General features: G+C 44.6%; 1 protein-coding gene across 1 annotated transcript in view; it reads right to left on the bottom strand.

The window, feature by feature from the left end:
* TRPC7 (transient receptor potential cation channel subfamily C member 7) overlaps positions 1 to 23,803 on the bottom strand; it is a 243,724-nt gene that overhangs the window by 24,949 nt on the left and 194,972 nt on the right. The window contains exons 5-7 of the mRNA XM_041762480.1: positions 23,071 to 23,287; positions 11,339 to 11,572; positions 7,041 to 7,305 (exon numbers count right to left, since the gene is read on the bottom strand). Coding sequence (XP_041618414.1) covers positions 7,041 to 7,305; positions 11,339 to 11,572; positions 23,071 to 23,287 — 716 coding nt within the window. The remainder of the gene's footprint in view (positions 1 to 7,040; positions 7,306 to 11,338; positions 11,573 to 23,070; positions 23,288 to 23,803) is intronic.

The raw sequence follows: 23,803 nt of genomic DNA, 5'->3' as shown, positions 1-23,803 counted from the left end.
CCAGGGACTTTGCCTTTCTTCCCATCATATGCTCCTCCAGATTGTCTTCCCCAGATCCTTCTAGGGCCTTCCCAATGTCATAACCCCAAAACATCCTTCCCTCCCAACCCCCACATTCAGTCATTCAGTCATCACATTTCCACTCCAGCCTCCCCAGTTTCCCTTCTCTATCCCCTCTGCTGCTCCTCAGGTCAGAGTCCTGTCCTGCGTGTAGCTCCTTGTCCCAGCCACCTAACAGACCTCGTTCAGCTCTCTTGGGAGCCGCCTTTCTTTCAAGTTCCCTTCTTTCAGAACATCTCAATTTGTAAACATGCCCTCATTCCTGCGGTTTTTTGATTAACATCTGTCTTCCCAACCAGTCTGGAAGTTCCACGAGGGGAGGAGCTGTGACCGTTTTTACTCATGATAAAATCCTGAGCTTGGGCTTACTCTCCTCCCACCCTTTCCAACCCATCCTTCACACAGTTGCCCCAGCACAGTTCCCGAAGGCAGATCTAATCACATCTTCTTTCTGTTAAAAAGGTCCTAGCAGAGACACCCTATTAGGACTCATATTTCCAGAATCTGGATCCTCCTGGGTTATCTTATGTGATCTTCTCTTGTTTTCCCAAACTCTTGTTGACTGGCAGTTCTTCAAAACTCCTTTGCTCCTTTACACCTTGCACAGGCTAGAACGACCCCCTAGTCATCCTCTAAGACCCTCCATGGCCTTCCAGGAAGCCATCCCTGACCCTGGCAGGCAGAGTTCAGCACTTCCTCCTGGCTGTGCTGCCCAAGTACCCTTTGATGATGATCAGGTGGTACAATAATTGATGCCATTTCTTCTAAATGCCCCCTTGTCTATGCATTCCACAGAGAGAGGAGGATTGTTTTATTAATCTCTGTGACCGCAGGACAAACACAGAACTTGGTTTGGAGTAGTTGCTCCATAACGGTTGTCGAACAAATGAGTGTACTTTGGAATGAAAACCTACTTTATCCAGGGGGCAAATATAGGCTGTGTATTTAGAGATGAGGTATGCAGAGCCATCAGGTTCTCAGTGATAACCACATTTGTTTTTTTGTTTTTTTTGTTTTTTTTTGTTTTTTTTTTTGGTAACCACATTTGAATTCAGTATGTTCTTCTTTAGAATTTAGTGCCACAGGGAAAAAAAAAAAAAAGAATTTAGTGCCACAAGAAAGTGACTCAACTGTTAAAGAGATTCCCCCTCCACTTTAGAGCAGAGGCTCTGCTGTAGGAGTGGAGATCTTGCTCTTGGGAATCTCAGGTCAAAAAGAGGAGGGAAGGAGTCATGCAGATCCAGGTTCAAATCCTCTTCTTGGCTCTGGGATCTTGGGCAAGTCTAGAGTCTCTCTGAACCTTAGTTTTCTGGTAGTGTCTGTGTCATCCCACTGTTTGGAGGATTAAGTGAGAGAGCAGATTATGTGTTTATTATGAGTTGTTCAACAATAGGGTGATGTAGCGAGGGGGGCATGTGTGGGCAGGGTCTCCAGAAGCCTCTCTCCTTGCCCCAGGGCGCCTCCAGATTCATAGGAAGGAGGAGCTGGCTTTTCTGTGGCCCTGGAGAGCAGAGTGAGCTGAATCAGCGCCTCCTGCCTCTGGTGGCCATATGAATCTCTCCCTTTATAGAACGTGCAAATTTTCCATAACTGTCATGGAAAACGGAAGCTTCTAATTTTGCTTAGCACTGCTGAAACTTCTTCCATTAAAATGATTCCTGGGGAGACAGAATAACCTTAGGAGAAGTATTATTTTTGATTAGAAAAGTCTCAACCCAGCTGTGCTATGAAGCTGACTCCAGGACAGCCTGGTAGAAACGACTGGCTGGCTCATTTTTGATGGGACAGGTCCCACATTTAATACCCAATCAGAATTAAGTAGAGGAGGCCACGTTTACCTTAAGGGGAGACCAGGAGCCCAACGTGGGTCATGAGACCCATGTGGTGTCATGCATCACTTCCCTGCTCTGGGTCATCTCCTTGCCCCCAGTCCTTCCCACTTTTCTCTGTGTGCCTGTCCTGCCATGGTCACAATCAGAGTATAGAGAAGGCTACCCCTTTTGGATGCATTCTTGCCTGGCTGTATTTCATCCATGAGCCAAGTTCTCTCTCTCTCTCTTTCTCTCTCTCTCTCTCTCTCTCTCTCTCGTAAGCTCCATGCCCAGCACAGAGCCCAACAGTGCAGCCTGACCTCACAAGATCAAGACCTGAGCTGAGATCAAGAGTCAGATATTCAACGGACTGAGCCACCCATGTGCCCCTGTCTCTCTTTTTCTAACACTGTAACTAGAGTTCTGGAACCCCACAGTTTCATACAGTTTCTAAGCTGAAAATCTCAAAACAACCCCCTCAAAAGGCAAATCCTCTTTGTCTACTGACTTCCATGGTAAAGTCAAAGATATGTTCCTAATAAGAACAAAATTCCTAACAGAATCAAAAACTTTTCTTAAAGAGTTCTTCAAGAAAGAACACTCTTGGGCAGGTTGCTTAGTTTTCTCTCTGCTTCCTGACCCTCATCTTGGGATACTTGGATTTTGAACTCTGAGAGCATAAAACTTATCTGAGTGATGTCTCTTCCTCCTGTTTGGTCATTCACAGTTTCTAATAGAAGCAACTTGGAGATAATGAGCTGCTGGCAGGTGCACTGTCTGTCATGCCCAGACAGGCCCAGCTCACCAGCCAATGACCCATACACTCACATCCCTTTCCCCCTTTAGCTAGCCCCCCTGACACAGAAGCGTATGAGAAAAATAACCCAGACCTCTGAGAGCACCCTTAGTTCTGAAGTGGATGGAGCCTGCTGACAAGTTGAGAACTGTTCATAGAATCTAATCCCAGAGCTCACTCCTTGCTGGTCTGCCTTCCTATTCTGCGGAGCCTGAGAGTCTACCAATAAGACACTCGGGTTAACAAGCCCTTTGTTTTTGAAATGCACGTGGCAGAAAGTGGCCTCCGTCTCTCCATGTGAATAATGATGAGGTTTGGGTAGTATTAGCGTGTGTCGGCATGTAGTCCTAAGACCACCTTCACAGAGTCCCCCCAGTGACTTGTTAATGCAGATGTCTGGGCCCTACCATAACTTGCAATTAGACTCTCTCGGGGGTGGGGCCTAGGAAGTGCCCAGAGTAGCTATTTCCCCAGGTGATTCTGGTGTGGTTTGGGAACCACTGATCTCGGTTAAGACTCTTCATACTCTGGGGCATCCCAGGTGGCTCAGCGGTTTAGTGCCGCCCTCAGCCCAGGGCATGATCCTGGAGACCCAGGATGGAGTCCCACGTCAGGCTCCCTGCATGGAGCCTGCTTCTTCCTCTGCCTGTGTCTCTGCCCCCCCTTTTAATGAATAATAATAATAAAAAAGACTCTTCATATTCTGTGGTTATTTATACTGGGGTAGAATTAGTTCAGTCTATTTCCTTCTAACCCCTTCACGGAAGTCTGCTGGATGGAGGGAAAGGGAATTTGGGGTGGGGAGGGAAGAACTGGGACAGATGGGGGGTTAGAATAGGGATTGGCTGAGGGCTGAGGGTCTGCAGTGGTAGAGAGACTTTTTGCCTCTTTTGTCCCAGAATGTCCCCGCCCCCCATCATTTGGGACAGCACTGTAATTAGGTGGGATTCAGGTGGAATGGCTTTTATGACCTGAACTGGACTGCTCCCCTACAGCGAACAGGGCTCTCCTGGGAGCCACAGCCTCTTGGTTCCTCGAAGTTGACTTTCAAAGGGGACTCCTGAACCCAGTTGTCCTTGAACATGGCAGGTATGGGGCTGGGGGGAAGATAACCTGCGGGTGCACCAGCCCAAATTTCCCTTCTGTAGGACTGAGCCTCCTGACTCTGTAGAAGCAGATAAGGGACCCATCTTACCCTATAAGCTCAAAATTCCACAGGAGAGAAGCCCCCCCCCCCCCATGGGAGGGCTGGAGGGAAGATGCTGAGCTAGAGCTAGGCAGGGTGGCCTGGGGATGGGCTGTTCTGAAGCAAACATTCACCTGAGAGGGGTCATCTGACTTTATCACCTGCGTCACTGGCATACAGAATAGTCCTGAGTCCCCTAAAGCACACATCTCATTCATCCTACCGTGGCTTTTTGCTGATCAAAGATCTCTTACGGGGACATGCTCTGGGGAGCAGTCAGAAGGTAAAAGATGACATTTATAAAAATCCATTCTTTCCTCTGCACTTCACTGCTCTATCGACTGTTTCCCTGTTCAATCACACCATCATGCAGCTGCATGTCCCATTTTAGGAACTGCCAAAACCATAAATATCCTGTACTTTCTCCATCATGCTCACTGCCGCCACAGCTTTTCTTCCTTTCCCCATCCTGGGGGCCTGAGTCCTCTTTGGTTGGGTCCCTGGTGCCTAGAAGGTTTTTATTGGGTTCCCAGGACTTGGGACAAGCCAACTGCTTTGCTCCTTTCTTCTGCTTTTGTCTTTTCCAATGGCTTTCCTGATCCCAGAGATTCCCTCTTTCATTTTCTTCTGTGTCCTGGCACTGACCTTCTGAGCACCTGTGCACCGGGTCCCCAGTGAGGAGTAGGATGAGGGATTGCACAGAACACCCAGGATGGAGGAAATGGAGCACAGGTTCACATGGTCAGATTTCCAGTCCAATGTTTACCCTGCTTCCCGGAGTCCAGCTTTGTCTCCCCTGTTCATCCTGTCATTCATGTTCATGAGGAATTTAGTGAGCTGTACAGTGTGCACAAGGCATTGTGGAAATACAGGAGGGACATCAAGGCCTTTGTTGACTGACAGCTTGATTGTCTTTCAGCAACAATGCATCCTATGCTGAATGGCTTCATCTAGCAGATCCAGAGCAAATTTGCTTCTGGGCGATTCATGCTTACCTCATTCCTGCCACAGCTAATCACTGAGTATTGTAGTAATAGAAAGTAGTCTGACTGATTCGGTGAAATACTTGGCCTGATCTGGACAAAGTTCGTAAGTGAGGCCACTGCTCAGAAAGGGTCCCTTAGAGCCAGATCGGTACGTAGGTGTCTGTGCTTGCACCTTATCCTCTCTCCCCTATTCCTCATTCACCATCTCCATGATCATCACTGCTACTCCCTGAAGCTTTATTGTATGCCAAGCACTGTGCTCAGTACTGTTTTTTCTTATGGGATCCTTGGAACAATCCTGAGGTTGGCCATCTTAATATTCTTACCTCAGAGCTGGGGGCATTGAGGCCCAGGGGATTTGAGTGCTTATCCAAGGCCACACAGCCAGTGAGAGGAGAGCTCAGACCTGAACTTAGACTGTCTGAGCCATGGGCTGCTGTGGGCTGAGGGCAGAGCCAGGCCCTTCTCAGGTGCACTTCTCTGCTCTGGGCCAGGCACCTGCTCTCTGTAAAAACAAATCACTTCTCTGCCCCACAGAGTAACAGTGTCTGTGGTGTGGCAGCACCAGGGTCCCACTCTTCTAGATAGCTCCTGTGGGCAGGGCAGCATAGCACATGGTTCTGAGCTGAGGGCATATGGCACTCATTGCCCTTGGTTTGGGTTCTCAGAGGTAAGCACCTTCCCCTGATGGGTGATTTCTCCAGAAGAAGGGTAGAGTAAGGTCATGCTGTAAGCTGGGAGTCGCTCAGGAAAACTGTGTGGCCGGGCTCAGCCATTTTCACCGGCAGGGTAACAGATTCCAGGCCACTCAGGGTTCCTTGGGCCCCCATGTCAGGAGTGCTAGCCCTGTGGGTCCCAGCTGCTGTGCTTGTGCCTGGACACCTGCCTGTCCTTCCTCAAGATTCTGGTGGGAGCTTAAGGAAGGCAGGAAGATGTTCTGAGCCTGGGTGCACTGGGGGAAGGACCTCAACTGGAACTATAACCACCCATTTATTCCTAAGGGTGTTTATGAACAAGGCAGGAAGTCATTTCCATTTTACAGGTGAGGACAAAGAGGCATGGATATGTCAAGTGACTTGGCTTAAGGTCAGGAGCCAGGGGGAACTCGGGTCACCGGTCCTTCTCCCAGGCCTCCAGGAGACGGCCAGCACCCTCTGCAGGGGTGAGCCCTGGGTGCGAGGACACAGGTTCCGTGAGCTCCATCCCCAACCCCATGTGGAGGCCGTGGCAGCGGCGTGCTCTGCGAGCAGCAGCTACTTCTGGCCATTGATGGCAGTGGCCTGCCAGAGCCCCATGCACGCGTCTCCAGCCTCCCTGCCTGGCTTTTCCCTGTTGCCGCCGAGGCACGCGATGCTGCGGACCGGCTCCGTGTTCCTGCACGTACCGGTACCGGCTCGGCCGGCAGGTGTGCGCAGCTGCTGGCCTGCACCTGCTCGCACACCGGCCTCTCGCGCTGGGTGGCTGTGGCTTCCCCTGGTGTCCCCGAGGTGTAGGCCAGTCCACATCCTCTGCGGTGAATTTGATTAATGGGAGACGTCTGGTGGGAAGGCTCCAGCTGGTAAACTGTGTCTCATTCTGATGGGCTATGGGGAGATGCGGCATCTCCGTATAATCTCCTGAGAGAGAGTGTCGCGACTGGGTTGTTCGTTCTGCTAGATGGTGGCCAGGTCAGAAATACCCCCCGCCCCCCGACTTCACTTTCCTTTTTCCTTCAGTCCTCTTGCATTTGGATCACAACTGCCTTTCTCCAGTGAAGCACGGGCATGCAAGATCTGCCCAGGGCTCTGGTTTCTAGGCAGCACAGTGCATGCAATGATAATAGTAATAGTACTCCTTTCACGTATCGAGAATATGCCGTGGGGCTGCTGCATCATCTCACTGAATCTTCATACTATCCCTATCGAGCAGGTATGATTTTTATCCTCATTCTAAAGGTAAGGAGACTAAAGCTCAGAGAAGTTAAGGAACATGCTCATGGCTGCACAGCATGTAAATGGCAAAAATGAAGATTTAATACAGCTTAAACATTGGGTTCTTTCAACTCCAGAACATGAACTCTGAGCCACCCGTAAAGAAAGTTGTCTGCAACTTGTGGATACCAAGGAAACATGAGTCTCTGCAAGGAGCTGCCTGCTAGAGACTCCTAAGGATTCCGGGGGGCGCCTAGAGAGACCCTCCGAGGAGAGCCCTGGGGTACTCACGTTGTAAATGCTGGGTTGTACTTTGCACCTCGGTAGTAGGAGTAGAGATTGAACATCCCAATCATGAAGGCCACAAATACCATGATAAAAATGACCATGAACTTGAAGATATCTTTCACGGTTCTCCCCAGTGAGATCTGCAGAGGCCCAAAACTTTCGTTGGCCGGCAGGATGTACGCAATTCGAGAGAAGCTCAACACAACAGCAATCGCATACAGTCCTTCTGATATGATCTGAGGGTCTGAAGGCCACCACTTGTCCCTGGCTGTAAGAAAACAATCTAGGTTACTTACTGAGGTGAGGAGTGGACAGGGTCTGCTGTGCTGACTGGTCTCTGGTGGAGAAACCAGTTATTCATCTTTAGAGGTGTCAGACCTCATCATTGCCATTCCTGCCCTTAAAGTTCCTCCCAATACACAGAAGGGCCCATCTGCTGGGAACACCCTACCCTCCCTTCAAGGGTGCTTCATTCACACTCATCCCTTCAAACTCTGGTCAGGAAAAAAAACAAACAAACAAACAAACAAACAAACAAACAAAAAAACAAACTCTGGTCAGGTGTCATCTCTCTCAGGAAGCCTTGACTCCTACAAACTGGGACAGGCTCCCCACTCCTCTTTTTGCTACTGTAGTATCCTGTACACTCTCTATCATGGAACTGACTATGCTGCTTACTATTCTGTCCTTAAAAAAATATATTTATTTATTTATTCATGAAAGAGAGAGAGAGGCAGAGACATATGCAGAGGGAAAAGCAGGCTTCCTTCAGGGAACCCAATGTAGGACTTGATCCTAGGACCCCCAAGATCATGCCCTGAGCCAAAGGCAGATGCTCAACCACTGAGCCACCCAGCTGTCCCCTATTCTGTCCTTCTTATCAGTGTTTGAACTCCACAAGCAGGGGCTATCCCATTCACTGGGAAAGCATCACAGGGAGGTGGTGGGGAAGAGTGTGGGCCTTGGAGACAGACAGACCTGAGGTTGACAGTGGCCTTTCTACTCGGAGGCTGTATGATTGTGAGCGAATCAATTAACCTTTTGGAACCCAATTTTCTCCAATTCTAAATTGGGGATACTATCATCAACTTCACAGAGCTTTAGTGAGGATGCAATGCAACCAGATATGCAAAGTGCATAGGGTCTGGCATACAGCAGGTATTGCTAAATGTTTGTTAAATGACTGAAAGAAATACCACAAGTTTGGGCTGGCCACAAATCAGAACAAACTAGCCCACTTGAGGGCTGGGAATCTAAAGGATCTTGCCTGAAAAATTGCTCTTGAGTTTTGTTTCTCAGACAGTATATGTTTGGAAGCTCTGTGTTTGATCTAAGGTCTCCAAAGTGGTGACTGGTCATCCAGGTTTGCCATGACAGCCCTGTTCCAGGTGGCGAGAGTCCTGGGATCTGTTCTGAGCTGTAGAGTTTCTGCTTGTGGTCTCTGGTGAGGGTCTGAACTGCCCTGAGTGTATTCCTGCAGCAAAACAAACCTGTGAAGTGTTCCTATGGCACAAGGGATGGCATTCATTGCTCATAAGGCTCCCTGCTATGTGTCAGGACACACTGTAGTTCTCTGATAAGGGCAACATCTTCATTCTAGGCAACCCATAACTGTATGTGGGTGTCTGCAGTTGTCACGATGCCAGGGCAGGAATATTACTGAAATGCTAATGCCCTGCAATACTCCAGACAGACCCGTACCATGAAAATTGCTCTGCTGAAAAAGCCAAGAGTCTCCCCGTTGAGAAATGCTAAGTGAAACTTAAATTGAGAAACATCAGAAACTGAAATTAGCCCTTACGCATACATTAGCTGTAATTTTAGTGACAGCCCTGTAGAGTAGATATTATTATTGCCATTTTAAAGATTGGATTAGGGGTATGGGGTCCTTTTCATAGGCAGGTAAATGCAGATAGCAAGGAGATTACATAGCAATTCTTGGCACCCCAGGGGACATGGAAGAGGAGGAATTTTAGCCTTTATTTTCAAGGCTGGACTGTGTTAAACAATTACGATAATAAAGAGCAGTAAGAAATCTTTCGTAAGGGAAGCCAGGCTTCTGTTTGCTACAAAGTTTCATGTTGTGTATTCTAAATTGCATTTGGAAATACAATAAAATTATAGACTCTATGTTCTCATCAAGGTCATAACTTAGAAGTCCAGGAAAGAGAAGTAAGGAGAACAAATTATGTTTTTCCAACATACCTGTCAGCCTCCAAGGATAGATAACACATTTGGGTAGCATGAAATAAGATTTGGCTTCTACAAAAAGACACCAAAAAGGAATTTCTTTCCCCCCTCTCCTATAATTTACCATATTAAACCTCAGCTGTAAGAATAAGACACTTCTATTATCTAGTAGGATGGATTGAGTTGTTGTCAGACCCTGGTGATCAGGTCAGGACTTCTAGTGAAAAAGTGTTCTACTTGGACTGGCCTGTAAGAGTTATGATGGGAGTAAGAGCAAAGAGCAGTGTGATGATTGAAAGGGGTTTTCTTCTTTTTGGAGCTCTTTCCATCAGAAAAATTGTCCAATCACAGCCTGAAAAACTGGAATCTGCCTTTTTGGAGCTGTAGAGGTTGGAAGGCACCACCGCCTGGCTCACCCACAAGGGGGCTCTCTTGCCCCGCAACTGTAGCACAAGGGAGCACCCTGAGCCAAAAGATTTCCAAGGGCAAAGGGTGAACCTCAAAGCAAGGGCAACAATGTACAATATTTAGCAGTTGGGTGAGACCTTAACACAATCTTTAATAAGAACAGAAGGCACAGGTGGACAATACTGCACCCTGAATCAGGGCATTAAGAAAATTATCCAATTTCGTTATTGAGATTCTCTCATCTTTCATTGATGAACGCTGAATGGCACAGAGGGGAAAATATACAAGCCCATGTGGCCTTTAACACATCTGAATTTGCTAAACCAACCAGCAAAGAGTGAACGGTTGGTAATACTAGGAGACTCCCCATTTCTCAGGAGGTGTTTCCTTACCATGTTTACATGTAGCATAATTTGTGTAATATAATTTATATCCAGTATGGGTAGCAACTCAACCTCTGTGTTAAATGGCCAGCCCTCTGCAGCTCATTGCGTTACCCGACCATAAACATTCTTTGGTCACAGGAGCCATGTGACTTCATCTAACTTTTGACACTCAAACCCTTCATGATGTAGCAGCTGCCATTAATGAATGCCTATTCAGTGTCCAGCTAATTTACTGGTAACAGTAAAAGAAATCTGTTTCTTCTCCCCACTTATCTTTCTCTTTTAGGAAAGTACAGTGTTAGAGCAGGAAAATAACCCACTAGGCAATGTTGATCACAAGTATTACCATTTAGTGAACATTTACTATTTTCAGAGGACAATGCAAAATTCAGCATATGCACTATCTTACTTAACCTGTAAAACGAACTTCCTGACATGGGTATTATCCTGGTGTTACACATAGGAAAATAAAGGCTCAGAAAAGTTAGGTAAACAAAATCTCAGAGTAAGCTATAGAAGTAGGTTTTGAATTCAGGTGTAACTCCAAAGCCTGGGAATATAATAAGCCCTGGGCCATTTTGCATGGTTTTCAATTCATGGGCCAAGGATCCCTTGCTATCTAAGGCATTGCTGTATTTCTGAGAACACTGTGAGCCCAGCTATGGACACCCATTTCATCATCTGTAAAAAAAAAAAAAAAAAAAAAAAAAATCAAACAAAAACAGAAAAGACTCTTTGTAGGCTTTTTGCAAGGATTGGAGTTTGCCGTATAATATGTCTATACAGACCTAGGACGTCTGTAATACATGGATGCTACTTCCACTGTTCCTAAAATTTCAATCTACTACCTCACATTGGTGGTTTGAAAGAATTAAGGCATCTCCAAAAAACTGCCCATAAGGAAAAAACTTTTGAATTGGGCATTCAAGGGCCTATCTTTGCACAAAACTTAGGGATCCAGTACAAAACATTTCTTCCATCTCTACATTTCCCCTTAGCGCTTCTGGATCCACATTAGAAACGAGATCTTTCTTTAAAAAAAAAAAAAGGAAAAAAAAGCAGCAACCTCCCAGAAATGTTCTAAGAGCTTTACCACGACAAATCTATCCTTCTTAACACATAAAAAAATTTATTTCTTGTCGGCACTAATTCCACGTTCTAATCCGCGGGTGGCGCGGCCGGACAGGACAGTTTCGAAGGGGGAGGGGGAGGGGGAGGAGGAGGGGGAGGGCGAGGGCGAGGGGGACCGCACGTGGGGGCCGTGGCCACGCCCAGGGCGAGGGGCGGGACGCGACGGAGCCCCGCCCCCTGGCTCACCATAGGTGAAGTAGGCCACTTCCGGCGGAAGCGAGACGTTGTGCAGCGTGGCGTCCTGCACGTGCTGGTCCACGTACAGCTGGGCCTCGCTGGCCTTCAGGAAGGCCATGAACCTGGCGGTGAAGGAGGCCACGAAGATGGACAGCATCCCGAAATCCAGCAGGTTCCACAGGTGCAGCACGTACTCCCGCGGCCCCTCCTCCCAGATTTCCTTGCATTCGGACCAGATCATTCCTGCGGGAGAGTGAGAAGTTAAGACTCCTTCTCCAGTTCCCTTGGCATTTGTGACCACCGCAGGCACCGCGGGAACCGGGGTCTGAATGTAAATGTGAGTTCTTGAGAGCTGGGGACCTTCTTAGCCAGTGGCAAACAGAAACTGACGGCAAAGGCAGGTTAGGAAACAGGAAGTCCTCAGACCACGAGAAGACCCGTCAGCTGCCCCTCCACAGATAGACGATCTCCAGATGAGGAGAGCCTTCTCATCCTCCCATGGATTCTTGGAGGCCGGTAGGAGAAATACAGCGTCCAGCGTTTGTGCAATCTACGAACCGAAATGTCATGATGACATGACATTTCATTTAGAACCGGATGATTCCACATCACCTGCCATCAGGGAAATACAAATCAAAACCACAATGAGATACCACCTCACACCAGTGAGAAGGGGGGAAAATTAACCAGGCAAGAAACAACAAATGTTGGAGAGGATGCGGAGAAAAGGGAACCCTCCTGCACTGTTGGTGGGAATGTGAACTGGTGCAGCCACTCTGGAGAACTGTGGAGGTTCCTCAAAGAGTTAAAAATAGACCTGCCCTACGACCCAGCAATTGCACTGTTGGGGATTTACCCCAAAGATTCAGACGCAATGAAACGTCGGGACACCTGCAGCCCGATGTTTCTAGCAGCAATGGCCACAATAGCCAAACTGTGGAAGGAGCCTCGGTGTCCCTCGAAAGATGAATGGATAAAGAAGATGTGGTTTATGTATACAATGGGATATTACTCAGCCATTAGAAACGACAAATACCCACCATTTTTTCCGACGTGGATGGAACTGGAGGGTATTATGTCGAGTGAAGTAAGTCAATCTGAGAAGGACAAACATATGGTCTCATTCATTTGGGGAATATAAAAAATAGTAAAAGGGAATAAAGGGGAAAGGAGAGAAAATGAGTGGGAAATATCAGAGAGGGAGACAGAACGTGAGAGACTCCTAACTCTGGGAAACAAACAAGGGGTAGTGGAAAGGGAGGTGGGCGGGGGGTGGGGGTGACTGGGTGACGGGCACCGAAGGGGGCACTTGATGGGATGAGCACTGGGTGTTATGCTATATGTTGGCAAATGGAACTCCAATTAAAAAAAAACAAAAACAAAAAAACCTAAATGAAATGTCAGGAAATTCAGGTTCAGGATCGGGAAAGGGCTTTCTGCAGGTCCCACAGGTAACTCAGAACCCGATGGTCCTAACTTTCTACATTTCTGTTGGTTATTTCAGGGAGCATTAAATTGGGGTTGTTAATTTCTTCTTAATTTTGTTAATGACTTGTTGGCTTTTAAAAACATTTGTCTTCATTGGTACGTATTAGAGAATGTAGAGAATATGTCAACAAAATGTTGCTAGTTCCCCACCTCGCCTCTCAGCCAGCTTTGTGAAGTGACCTAGAGTAACGGTTTGGTTTGGTGTGTATCCCTCTGTCCCTGTGCTGCCAGTATGGTGGCTATGAATCACATGTGGGTACTGAGCTCTTGAAATGTGGCTGGTTGAACGAGAGGTGCTGTATTAGACTATACCAGATATCAAAGACTCCATAAAAAAGTGAAATATCTCAGTTTTTAAAAAATCAGTCCTGTGTTGAAGTGACAGTATTTTAGATAATTTGGGTTAAATAAAATACTAATTTCGCCATTTTTATTATGAGGCTACATTTAAATATGTGGCTTCTGTATGACTTGGAATATTTTTGAATTGAATACTGCTATTATCTGTCTCAATTGATTATTCAGCTAAATTGATTTAGGTTATTAAAACTTAAAGATTTGGGCAGCCAAATCTGGCACTGCGGTTTAGTGCCACCTGCAGCCCAGGGTGTGATTCTGAGACCCGGGATCGAGTCCCACATTGGGCTCACTGCATGGAGCCTGCTTCTCCCTCTGCCTGTGTCTCTGCCCCCCCCCTCTCTCTCTCTGTATATCTCATGAATAAATAAATCTTAAAAAAAAAAACTTAATGATTCGAAAACATTTTTGAGCATTTACTATGTGCTGGACACTGTTTTGTGTATGTGTATATTAACTCCTTTAAATCTTTGCAACAGCCCCATGAAGTACATCCTGTTAATCATTTTTGGAGTTAATGTTTCATTAGGTACAGAGAATTGTACTGTGCCCAGCTAGGAGGCAGGAGATCTGGAATTTGAAAATAGAATGTCTGCCCATGAAGCCTTTGCTCTTGACCACTATGTTATTCTGCTTCTTCAAGACATAAAGTTGGATTCAGAGCCAGTAATGTGCAGAATAGAATGTTTTGTAAATGACATTAAGTCGTCTCTGTAAGTACTCACACCTGGGTAAGATTTGATGCAGAACCAGCCCATTCTGTGTGCTAACTTAGCCTGCATACTTAGGAGGTTAATGTAGTAAGACAGTTGCTAAGTGGTCAGTGAGTGAAACAATTTCACTCACCAACTACTCCCTCCCAAAATGTTAACACTGCTTGCCTCTTTTGGCACTCTCCTGGCTCCTGTGCATCAGAAGGAGGGCTTGCTTTCCCATAGGCTCCTGCCTCTCTCACTGCCCCTGCTCAGCCTTCTTTGTTTGCTCCTCATCCCCTCCCCCCATCCCTTAAAGGCAGTTGCTTTCCAAGATTTCAGCCATTTTCATTTTTCTCCCTGATCTTGAGTAAGGGGGTCCACCCTTGCAGCTTTGTTTTCAATTCCTTGCAGATATCCCACAGGTAAATAATTTCTGATTTTTCTTAAAAGCTTAAAAACTAAATTTTCACTGTGCAGAGAGACTGCTCTAAGTGAATGCCCTGCCAGGACCAGAAATATCACATATTCTAAGTTGGCCTCCTGGTCCTTCCATGCCTCTTAGTCCCACCATTATCCAGTACCCCCTCTCTTACAGCCCCGACTCCTCAGGTGTCATCATGGATCACTACAGTTCTGCAGATCGCCGCTGGTGGACTCCCAGATCCATCCTGCCCTCTCACTTTTCACTTCCTTCTTACCTCCTCAAAAACAGGTCAGATCATGGTCACTTCCCCCTCTCAACCCCAAAATAAAGTTCAGACTGCAGAGCTGGGCTGTCAGACCTTTCTGTGATCTGTGTCCATACATCCTGGATTTCAGCAAAGCAGGTCTTCCCAAGTCCCTCAACAGTTCCACTCCAGCTGTTTGCTTGTGTTCCCTTTTCTGTCTCCTCTGGACCTCAAACTCAAGCACACTGGCAGATGACCACATTATAATTCGGTGGCCTTTGGGGACTTAGCTGCCTACAAAGCCTGGAGTCAGGGATGATACTAGGAGCAGACAAAGGGTCATGGGCACAGAAGCATGGCTGACTTGGTTACAGGCCCACATCTGCCACACTAGATCATTTCTCCTCTGCCCAGGGACAGTTTTAAGCAGAGTTGTCCCTTTTTTGGTTGAAGTGGTTCATTATATAAGAGGAATTGAAACTAAATATTTCTCTAAGGAGAAAAGTAATTTGAGAGAGTCTGTTTAGAGGAGTCATGGCTTTGATGAAGTAGATTCTAAGATTTACATGTCTGTGTCCAATCAGAGGCCACACAATAGGAAATATCCCAAAACATTGTAGGACTGTTAACAAGATACTCCCACTCCCCACCTTGCCTTATTTTTTCTTTGCAGACCACAGTTCTCAAGCTTACCCTTTCAGAATTTGTATGGTAATTCAGCGAAGTAATAATTTTCTTAACGCTGAAATTACTTTCAGTTGTGCCAGTTTAAATAGATATTTTAGAAATGTTTTTAGAAAAACCATTACAGGCTGAAGGAAGTAATGTTTATTGCTTTTGTCTACCCTCAAATTAAAATTCCTAATGTCTTAGTGGAAGTGCTTTTAGTTTGGCACTAGGACAGTTGCAGGCTATCACTTAGGGCTGTCATTGGCCTTAATCAAATGAAGGATTGGAATCCAAGGAAGCCCTGGGTTCAGGTTCTAGCTTTGGCCGCTTCCTTCGTATTTGACCTTAGAAAAGTTCCTTGATACTTTTGGAGTTTTGGGGGTAATTTCAAACACTAAAAGCTCTCTGAATCTGAAATGCAAATAAATTGTTTATAGAAAACTGGTTTTTTTGACCAATATAGTAGCTCCTCCCATGGGTATTGCAAATCATTTCCCCCATAGTCAAATACACTCGTCAGTTTTACTAGATCAAATATTAACTCACCCAGGCTAATTTAAATATTCCAAGGCCATGAGTAAAAGCAGGGGTTTGAACAGCAGGAATGCTTAATGAAAAAAGAAATGTGTGAAATTGAGTACTTTAGTGAGTGAAATTAGGCCCCTTGCTTCCAGGGGGCTGAGGGTAGTTCAGCATTTTCTATCCAAGTTCTTGCCTCCAGCTTGTCAATCAGAGGAGTGTTTAGAGCCCAGGAGCTCAGGGGTAAGGATGCTGGGCACTGGTGCCTCCTTCAGGCAAAATCCCCTTCACTCGGGGATGCCTGGAGCCCAGAGAACAAGGTCACTGATAATAAGGATGGCTGTTAGTGGAAAGGTCTAGGAAGTGCCGGGAAGCCTTGGGGGGAAAGGAGTAGCTCATTTGGGCAGGTTTTGAATAATGGCCTGCAGGCTGGTGAGATGGCGCTCTGTCAGTTCAAAGGGCCTTCACTCCCACCCATGCTTCCGATGCTATTCAGAAGGGATCCCTCTTTCAGAATCCTGTGAGACTTAAATATGCACATTCTTTAAATGGTCCTGACCTCAGGGCATCCTCTACACTGTCCCAGGGTCCTCAGCAAAGCAGACTTACCCCACCCCCTCTGAGGAGGCCTATGGATCCTTTCAGGTCAGCTTCTCACTGGGCCAAAATGTAGGTGTTCTGTGAACTCTCAGAAGGGCCAATATGCCCTGAGGCCCTGACATCCAAATACTATCTCAGTGGCAGGTCCTTTGCAACAAATCTGGGTCTCAGGCACATTTGGAATTCAGTTGTTTTCCAGCTGGGAAGATGATATTAATAGATTTAAAACTTTCTAACAAAACTCTTCCTCTTTCTTTAATTTTAGTAGCTAACAAATACTGTGAACTGCTAGGTGCCAGGCCCTGTGCTAAACACTTGAGCAACAGTAAACCTTCCTAGTAGCCTTCTAGCTAGTTAAACTGTAATTATCTTCACCTTACAGGTGAAAAAACTTAACATACGAGGATGGTAAGAAAGTTGTACAAAAGTAGACAGGACTCTTGCTCTCCACTAGGCTGCAACTACCATGCCCTGTACTAGGCACAAACTTACTCTTATTGGGTAGGAACTCATCCACCCACTTGATAGACATTGTTGAGTGCTGATTCAGTGCCAGCCACCATTCTGGGGATACCATAACCGGGAAGAAAGCCTTTCCCTAGCAAGCTCAGTCTAGTGCTCAAGACAAATGCATCACAAGCAATAATGAATGTTCTAGGATGACAGATGCTGTAATGAAAATGTCCAGGTATTGTTTGTGGAGATAGAATGATAAGAACAGTCAGTGTTGTAATCATGAGACCCAGCACAGTTCTTGGAACAACTTCTATTTGTTCACTGAATGGAGTGAGTTCATGGAGGAGGTGATATTTGGTGTGAGGAACCAGGAGTAGCCAGTTGAAGGAGGAGGGGCTGGCAAAATGTTCCAGATGGTGGATGTGGAAGTGCCAGAGAACAGGCTCTTTCTGGGGTATTTGAGGCTGAGTATGGCTCAAAAGTGAGGGAGTGGGGCTGGAGACTGGTAGTGGGGGAGGCTAGTGAAGCCCCAGTAGACCATCATAGCCTACCTTTAGGCCATGAGGGAGAGCCTAGGCTTCACCCTGAGTAGCCAGACCATCTCTAAGTGTGATAAGCAGAGCAGACAACTGATCTAACTTGTTGGGAGAAACTTTGGAAAATTGACTGGAGCAGTCTGCTTGGAAATTTTACCTGAATAAATGAGGAAACTATCAAAAGAATGAATTAGGGTACCTGGGTGGCTCAGTACATTAATCATCTGTCTTCAGGCATGATCCCAAGGTCTTGGGATCGAGTCCCACATCAGGGTCCCTGCTCCATGAGGAGCCTGCTTTTCCCTCTCCCTGCCAATACCTGTGCTTGTGTCCTCTCTCTCTCTTTCTCTGTCAAATAAATAAAATCTTTTTTTTTTTTTTTTAAAGAATGAATTAGGTAAGGAACCCAGCCCATATTTATAATTTCATTCTTGGCCAGACCTTACTGTGTGATTTTGGAGCTAAGACTTAGCACTGTCCTGGAAGATTTTGTAACCCTGGGTGGTGGGTGGGATGAGGGAGAGCTTGAGCCTCACATTTTATATATGTGAAAACTAAAATTCAGACAGGCAGGGCCACCAAGGAGAAAGGGACACAAGACTGGGTTTCCTGACACCCAGTCCCAAGCTCTTTTCTACATCCCTATAAGTGTATTTTCCTACCATACTAGGCATTTACATCTCCACTCATTTTTAACACTGGAACACCTGTTTAAGAAAATAGGAGGAGTCCACAGTGCTGCTATAGCTGGGTCCTCTACTTGCATATTGGATCCCATCCCCTTTGGCTACTCAGGAACTTTGCTTCCACATTCAGTGGTGAGGTCTCAGGCTTCATGTTACTTGATCTGTCAGCATTCCACTGGTTCTTTGGCTTCAACACCACTCTCTAGGCTCTCCTCTTAACTGTTCTCCTTTACTGGAGACTTCTCATCTTTCCATCCTTTAAATATCCTTGTGCCTCAGGGCTTGATCCTCGGTTTGTCTGACCATATTTGCAGTTGGGGTGATTGCACACAATTTACTTTAAATACACTGACATGCTCATATTTATGTTTTCAGTCCCACCCTCTCCTTATGTACTTATGGACTTCAGACATGGATATCCAAGTGCTCCTTGACATTTCCACCTGGATGTCTAATACACATCTCAAACTGAACTCCTGATTTCCGTCTCTACTTCCTCTCCAAACTGCTCTTCCCCTGGTCTTTCCTGTCACAGTGATTGACTCTATTATACCATTACTTGAGCTGAAACACATGGAATTTTCCTTGACTGCTCTCTTTTTCTCACACCCCACACAAAGTCCAATAGTAAATATTACTGATTTTACCTTCAGAATGTAATCACCATCTACCACCTCCTCAAAACAAACCATTTTCTGCCTGAATTACTGTAGTGGCCCCCTGACTTATCTCCTTGCTTCTGCCCTTGTTCCAGAATTCTCTGTCCTGTACTTAGCAACCAGTGAACCATAAGAAAATTAAGACATATGATGTCACTTCTGTGCTTAGAACTTTCCAGTGGTTTCTTGTCAGAATAAAATCAAAACCTGTACCATGGCCCACAAGGCCTTGCATGATCCACTTTTGCTTATCCCTCTGAGTTCATTTCTGTTCTCTCCTCCTTATTCACTATGCTTCAGCCAAACTGGTTTCCTTGCTGTTCCCCCAAATCCAAGGCTTTTCACCCAGATGTCTACAAAGCTTACTTCTTCTTTTGCTTTAGATTTCTGTTCAGATTTCACTGTGTCAGAGTAAGGGAATGGGAGGGCATACTTTTACTGCTCAACTACTCTGAGAAGGTAAAATTTGAACAGAGACCTGAAGGAAGAGAGAAAGCAAGCTATGCAGGTCATTATTCAGCTTGTCTCCTCAATCAGAGAAATTTGAGTGCTGACTAGATATTTGAAGATATGAAAAATTATTATTAATTTTCTTTTATGTTTGTGGTTCTATTTTAGAAAAGGAGTTCTGGTTTCTATTACCAGCCATTATGGAGTAATAAACTGAAAAAGAAAAAAGAGATAAAGAAAAAAACTCTCCTCAGACATTCAAAACAAATATTCCTTCATTAAAAGGAAACCAGCATGGTAAGCCACTTCACTTGAACATCATGTCTTTCTTTTTGGAGGAACATTCTAGTTTGCAGTGCATGGAGAGGGGTCCCAGAAGAATGAAAGACAGTCCCAGAGTTTAAGCGACAAAGACTAGAGTGTAGGAAGGCTGAGGTGATTAGTTGTTGTGTGGTATAGTTCCAGAGAGAAGTATACTATGCAAACCAGAAAACAAAACCACAAATGAAGTCCAGAAAACTACTTGTGGGTCCTTTTGAACATTTCCCAAACACTAAGTTGTAAATGCCCAGAGTAAAGCTCCACAAACAACAGCCAGAGAACTGCAAGCTGAATGGTTCCAGAGCTCACTGAGAGTGGAATGATGTTTGAGCTCAGACCATCCAGAGTTGAGGTTCCTTGTTGATTATCCAGGGCATTTGATAGAGATCCCAGATGTCTGTCTTTATAGTATAAGGATAAATAGTGTTTATGGTTAAATTTTTCCAGATTCATTCTAAGAAAGCTTGAAAAACCCTAAACTCATCTGCAGGTAATTTAACAGCCTGTCAGAATAAAGGCAAACATTCTTTCAAGGAAGATAACAAAATCTAGATGCTCAACAACATAACATAAAAAGTGTCCATCATTCAATTTCTGATTAAATGTCATTTTCTGATCCGTGTCAGGAAAGGATTAGGTATTAGAAGGTAACCCAGAACTGACAGCAGTGATGGAATTTGGTGTTAAGGATACCGTAAGTATGGATGATATGTTCAAGGATTTAAAGGAAAATGTGAACATCATGAAGAAGGAAATGAAAGAGTAAAAGGAGAGCCAAATGGAATTTCAAGAATGAAAAATATAATATCTGAAAGGAGAAATTCACTGATAGGGGATTAAAATCACAGACAATGCAGAAAAATTATCAGTGAATTTCGAGCACAGAGAGAAAAATGATTGAAAAAAAGAAAAAAACTTATCTTTTAGTGATACACACAAAAACATTTATAAATGAAATATAAGCTCTGAAATTTGCTTCAGGATACTATACTGTTGGGAAAGAGAACTCGAGAAGGTATAGATGAAACAAAGATTAGCCACAACTTGCTGATTGTTGAACATAAGAGGTTGGTCCATGGGGTTTATTATACCCTTGTCTTGATTTTTGCATATTCTTAAAATTATTCATAATTAAAGGTTTGAAAAAATTATCTAAATAAGAGAAAGTAGTTAGAATCTGTCTTCCACCTGAAATATAACAGGAAATAGGTCAATAGAAATAAGTCCTCCCCTCCCCAGTACTTTTCATGTAACAGTCTTAAAAACTCAGCTTTGCTTTGATGGGCAAGAATTGGGAGTTGGATCCCCTGTAGCTGCAGATAAATGCCTCCTCCTGGGACAGTGCCCTGACATCCAGGAAGAGAAGTATGAGAACTCAGAAGAAAGTCATGCTTCAGTAGGAGCCATGAACATATAGTGGCTCTACCACTTAAGTGCAAGGGTGGTTGCACTCACCACAGTCTTCTCCCTGGGAGCCAGGAGGGGAAATGTGGTGGGTGAGTGAGTGGGACCATAAATCCCCTTAAGTTTTTATCCATGAACTCAACATGTGGGTTATGGTGTTTTTGTTTTTGTTTTGTTTTTAAATCTGTGTCTTGGGATCCCTGGGTGGCGCAGCGGTTTGGCGCCTGCCTTTGGCCCAGGGCGCGATCCTGGAGACCCCGGATCGAATCCCACATTGGGCTCCCGGTGCATGGAGCCTGCTTCTTCCTCCGCCTGTGTCTCTGCCTCTCTCTTTCTCTCTCTCTCTGTGACTATCATAAATAAAAATAAATAAATAAAAATTAAAAAAAAATAAAAAATAAATCTGTGTCTTAGTCAGTTTGGTCTGCTATAACAAAATACCACAGGCTGAGTGGCTGGTAAACAAGAGAAATTTATTTCTCACAGTTCTGGAGGTTGGAAGTCTGAAATCAGATGCCAGTGTATGCAGGTTCTGGCAAGAGCCCTCTTCTGGGTTACAGACTGCTTGTTCTGCCCTCACAGGGCAAGGAGAGAGTGAGAGAGCTCCCTGAGGCTCTTTTATAAGGGCCCTAATCCCATTCATGAGCATTCTGTCCTCATGACCTAATCCCTTCCCAGAGGCCCCACCTCCTAACACACTGGGGTTAGGGTTTTCCCATATGGATTTGGAGTCTTACAAACATTCTGTCCACTGCAGTATTAAAGTGTTTAGTTTATCCACAGAGGGCATACTATGGAGAATTGCGGTAGACCCTGCACTGTGAAAGGTCACAGGATTCACTCTGCCACAGGCTTTAATGTCTCTTTACAACTTTAGTGCCGGTGACTCCAAGTGAGCCCTTGGTCATAGATTGGCTGGTTGATGAAAAGCCTGTGGTGTGCTCTCTTGCCTCTTTCCTTTGGATCAAACCATTCTTCTTATCTCTCTCTTCATATTTAGAGACCCAGCTCAGAGACCTTAGCTCCCATCATTCTCTGCTTGGGCTGAGGACATTATAGGATGTTCTCACACAGTTCAACTGCTGTGGCTCCCTTAGGTTCTCTCACTTAAGCAGGCCATATGCTGGGCTGTTTTCAAGTACTTGTTCATGACTTTGTTGATTGATGGCACAGACACTTTGACCCTGTGTACATTTTGACTCAATGTTTGTTAACATAAACATAGTGAAAATTATACCATTATTGAATTTTTGTGAAGAAAGCAAAATCTGGGGTGCATACTATTAGGGCAGTTTAATTAGTTGGGTACATCTTGATAGTGCAGAGTTAAAATTTTTCAGTTCTGTTTTCAGTTTTGTTTTGCTCAAAACATTCTCATCAAATTCCTGTCTTTTTGATGCATATATTATAATTTATTGATCAGGTTTTAGTTATGTACAGTGTCACTGATGATAACTTTTATAGTTTTTCATTTTTCTCACCATGTCTGATTTTTTTTATCATATAGTTTTACATTTTTCAGTGTAGGAAAAAATCTATATCACATTTTGCCTATACAGTTTTAGCTTTTACCATTTTAGTTTATCTTGTTTGTTCCTCTTAATAATAGTTTTTAAGAAGTGGGCAAAAGAGAGATGGTCTTTCTTGGCTAGTCAGTGGGGCAATTGGGAAAATTTCCTTGGCACTTCTAGTGGTAGACCTTGGCGGAACAAAGTATCACCACAGAAAGGAATGTCGGAACTTCACAATGTTCATTAACACAAAGCATGAGAAAGTGTTACTCCCCTAACTTTTTAGATTTATATTTATCATCTCCATTCTACTATACATTAGTATTCAGTGACAAAAATATCATTTAAGCTATGCAATTTTATACTCTTTTCTAGAAGCAGACCTTGATTTCCTAAAGCTTCTGGTAGACTGTAGTTAAATGATGAAAATATATTTTCCCATGCAAGGCTACTTTACCATCACTTTCTATACATGTATAAGTAAAAGCATGTAGCAAATTTCATCCAAACATCTCCTTCCACAGTTAGGGTTCATATTAAAGGACTGTGTGTCTTACACACCAGCATATATAGAAGTTGACTCTGGCTTCTTTGTTGGTCACCTGCTCACCATTTTGACTGCCAGAGTACACTCAAGAGGAAAGGAGTTTGAGAAGTCAGAGTTTAATAATGTCCTATTATTAATAGGGGAGGAGAGAATAAAGGACCAAGTGACTGCTTACCTAAAACCCACTTCATGATGAGCATTTCTGTCCAGGAGAATTGTGTGGTTTTCACTCTGAAGATCTGCTTCGGGTAGTCTGTGAAGGTTTCGTTAGGCAGGTTTTTAACGCCTTCAAAGCGGTCTGATGCATTCACAACTAACAATCCCAAAAAGATTGTAAAAGAAACTGCATGGGCTACAAATTTCATGAAAGGGCTCCTCAGGGTTCTTCCTAGCTGGAAACAAAATATGTACAAGATACATTAAACTGGCAGCTATAGGTGGGTGCAGGTCTCTCTTTAAAATGCTTTTGCCAAAGTTTTAACCAGAGAATCCTTCATCAGGGACAGATGCTACTGACTGAACCCAGACATTTTCTCTTGAACTTTTCTGTGAGATGCTGCTTAACCAAATAGCATTTTCTATTGAATTCATTCCCCCCCCGTATTTAGAAGATTTAGTGGGAATGGTATAAAACAGGAGTAGAACACACTGATGTATCATTGTGCTGTAATATGCACGACTTCTCCCAACCATGTGGATATGCATCTTATGCCATTCAAATCTGGGGGGAAAAACCCTCTCTATCTTAGTAGAGTTCAGAATTTAAAGAAAATACATGTTGGATATGCCATGTTGCTCTTTGGTCCATTTTCCTGAGTTTTGTTTTTTATGATTTGTTTTCAGTATTTCTTATATGTTGGTAAGTTTTTACTTAAAGCTCTGCATTTTGGAATAGGTACTGCTTTAGC

Source organism: Vulpes lagopus, chromosome 7 (genome assembly GCF_018345385.1).
Source record: "Vulpes lagopus strain Blue_001 chromosome 7, ASM1834538v1, whole genome shotgun sequence".
NCBI classification, from domain to species: Eukaryota; Metazoa; Chordata; class Mammalia; order Carnivora; family Canidae; genus Vulpes; species Vulpes lagopus.
This window is presented reverse-complemented; position numbering and strand designations above follow the sequence as displayed.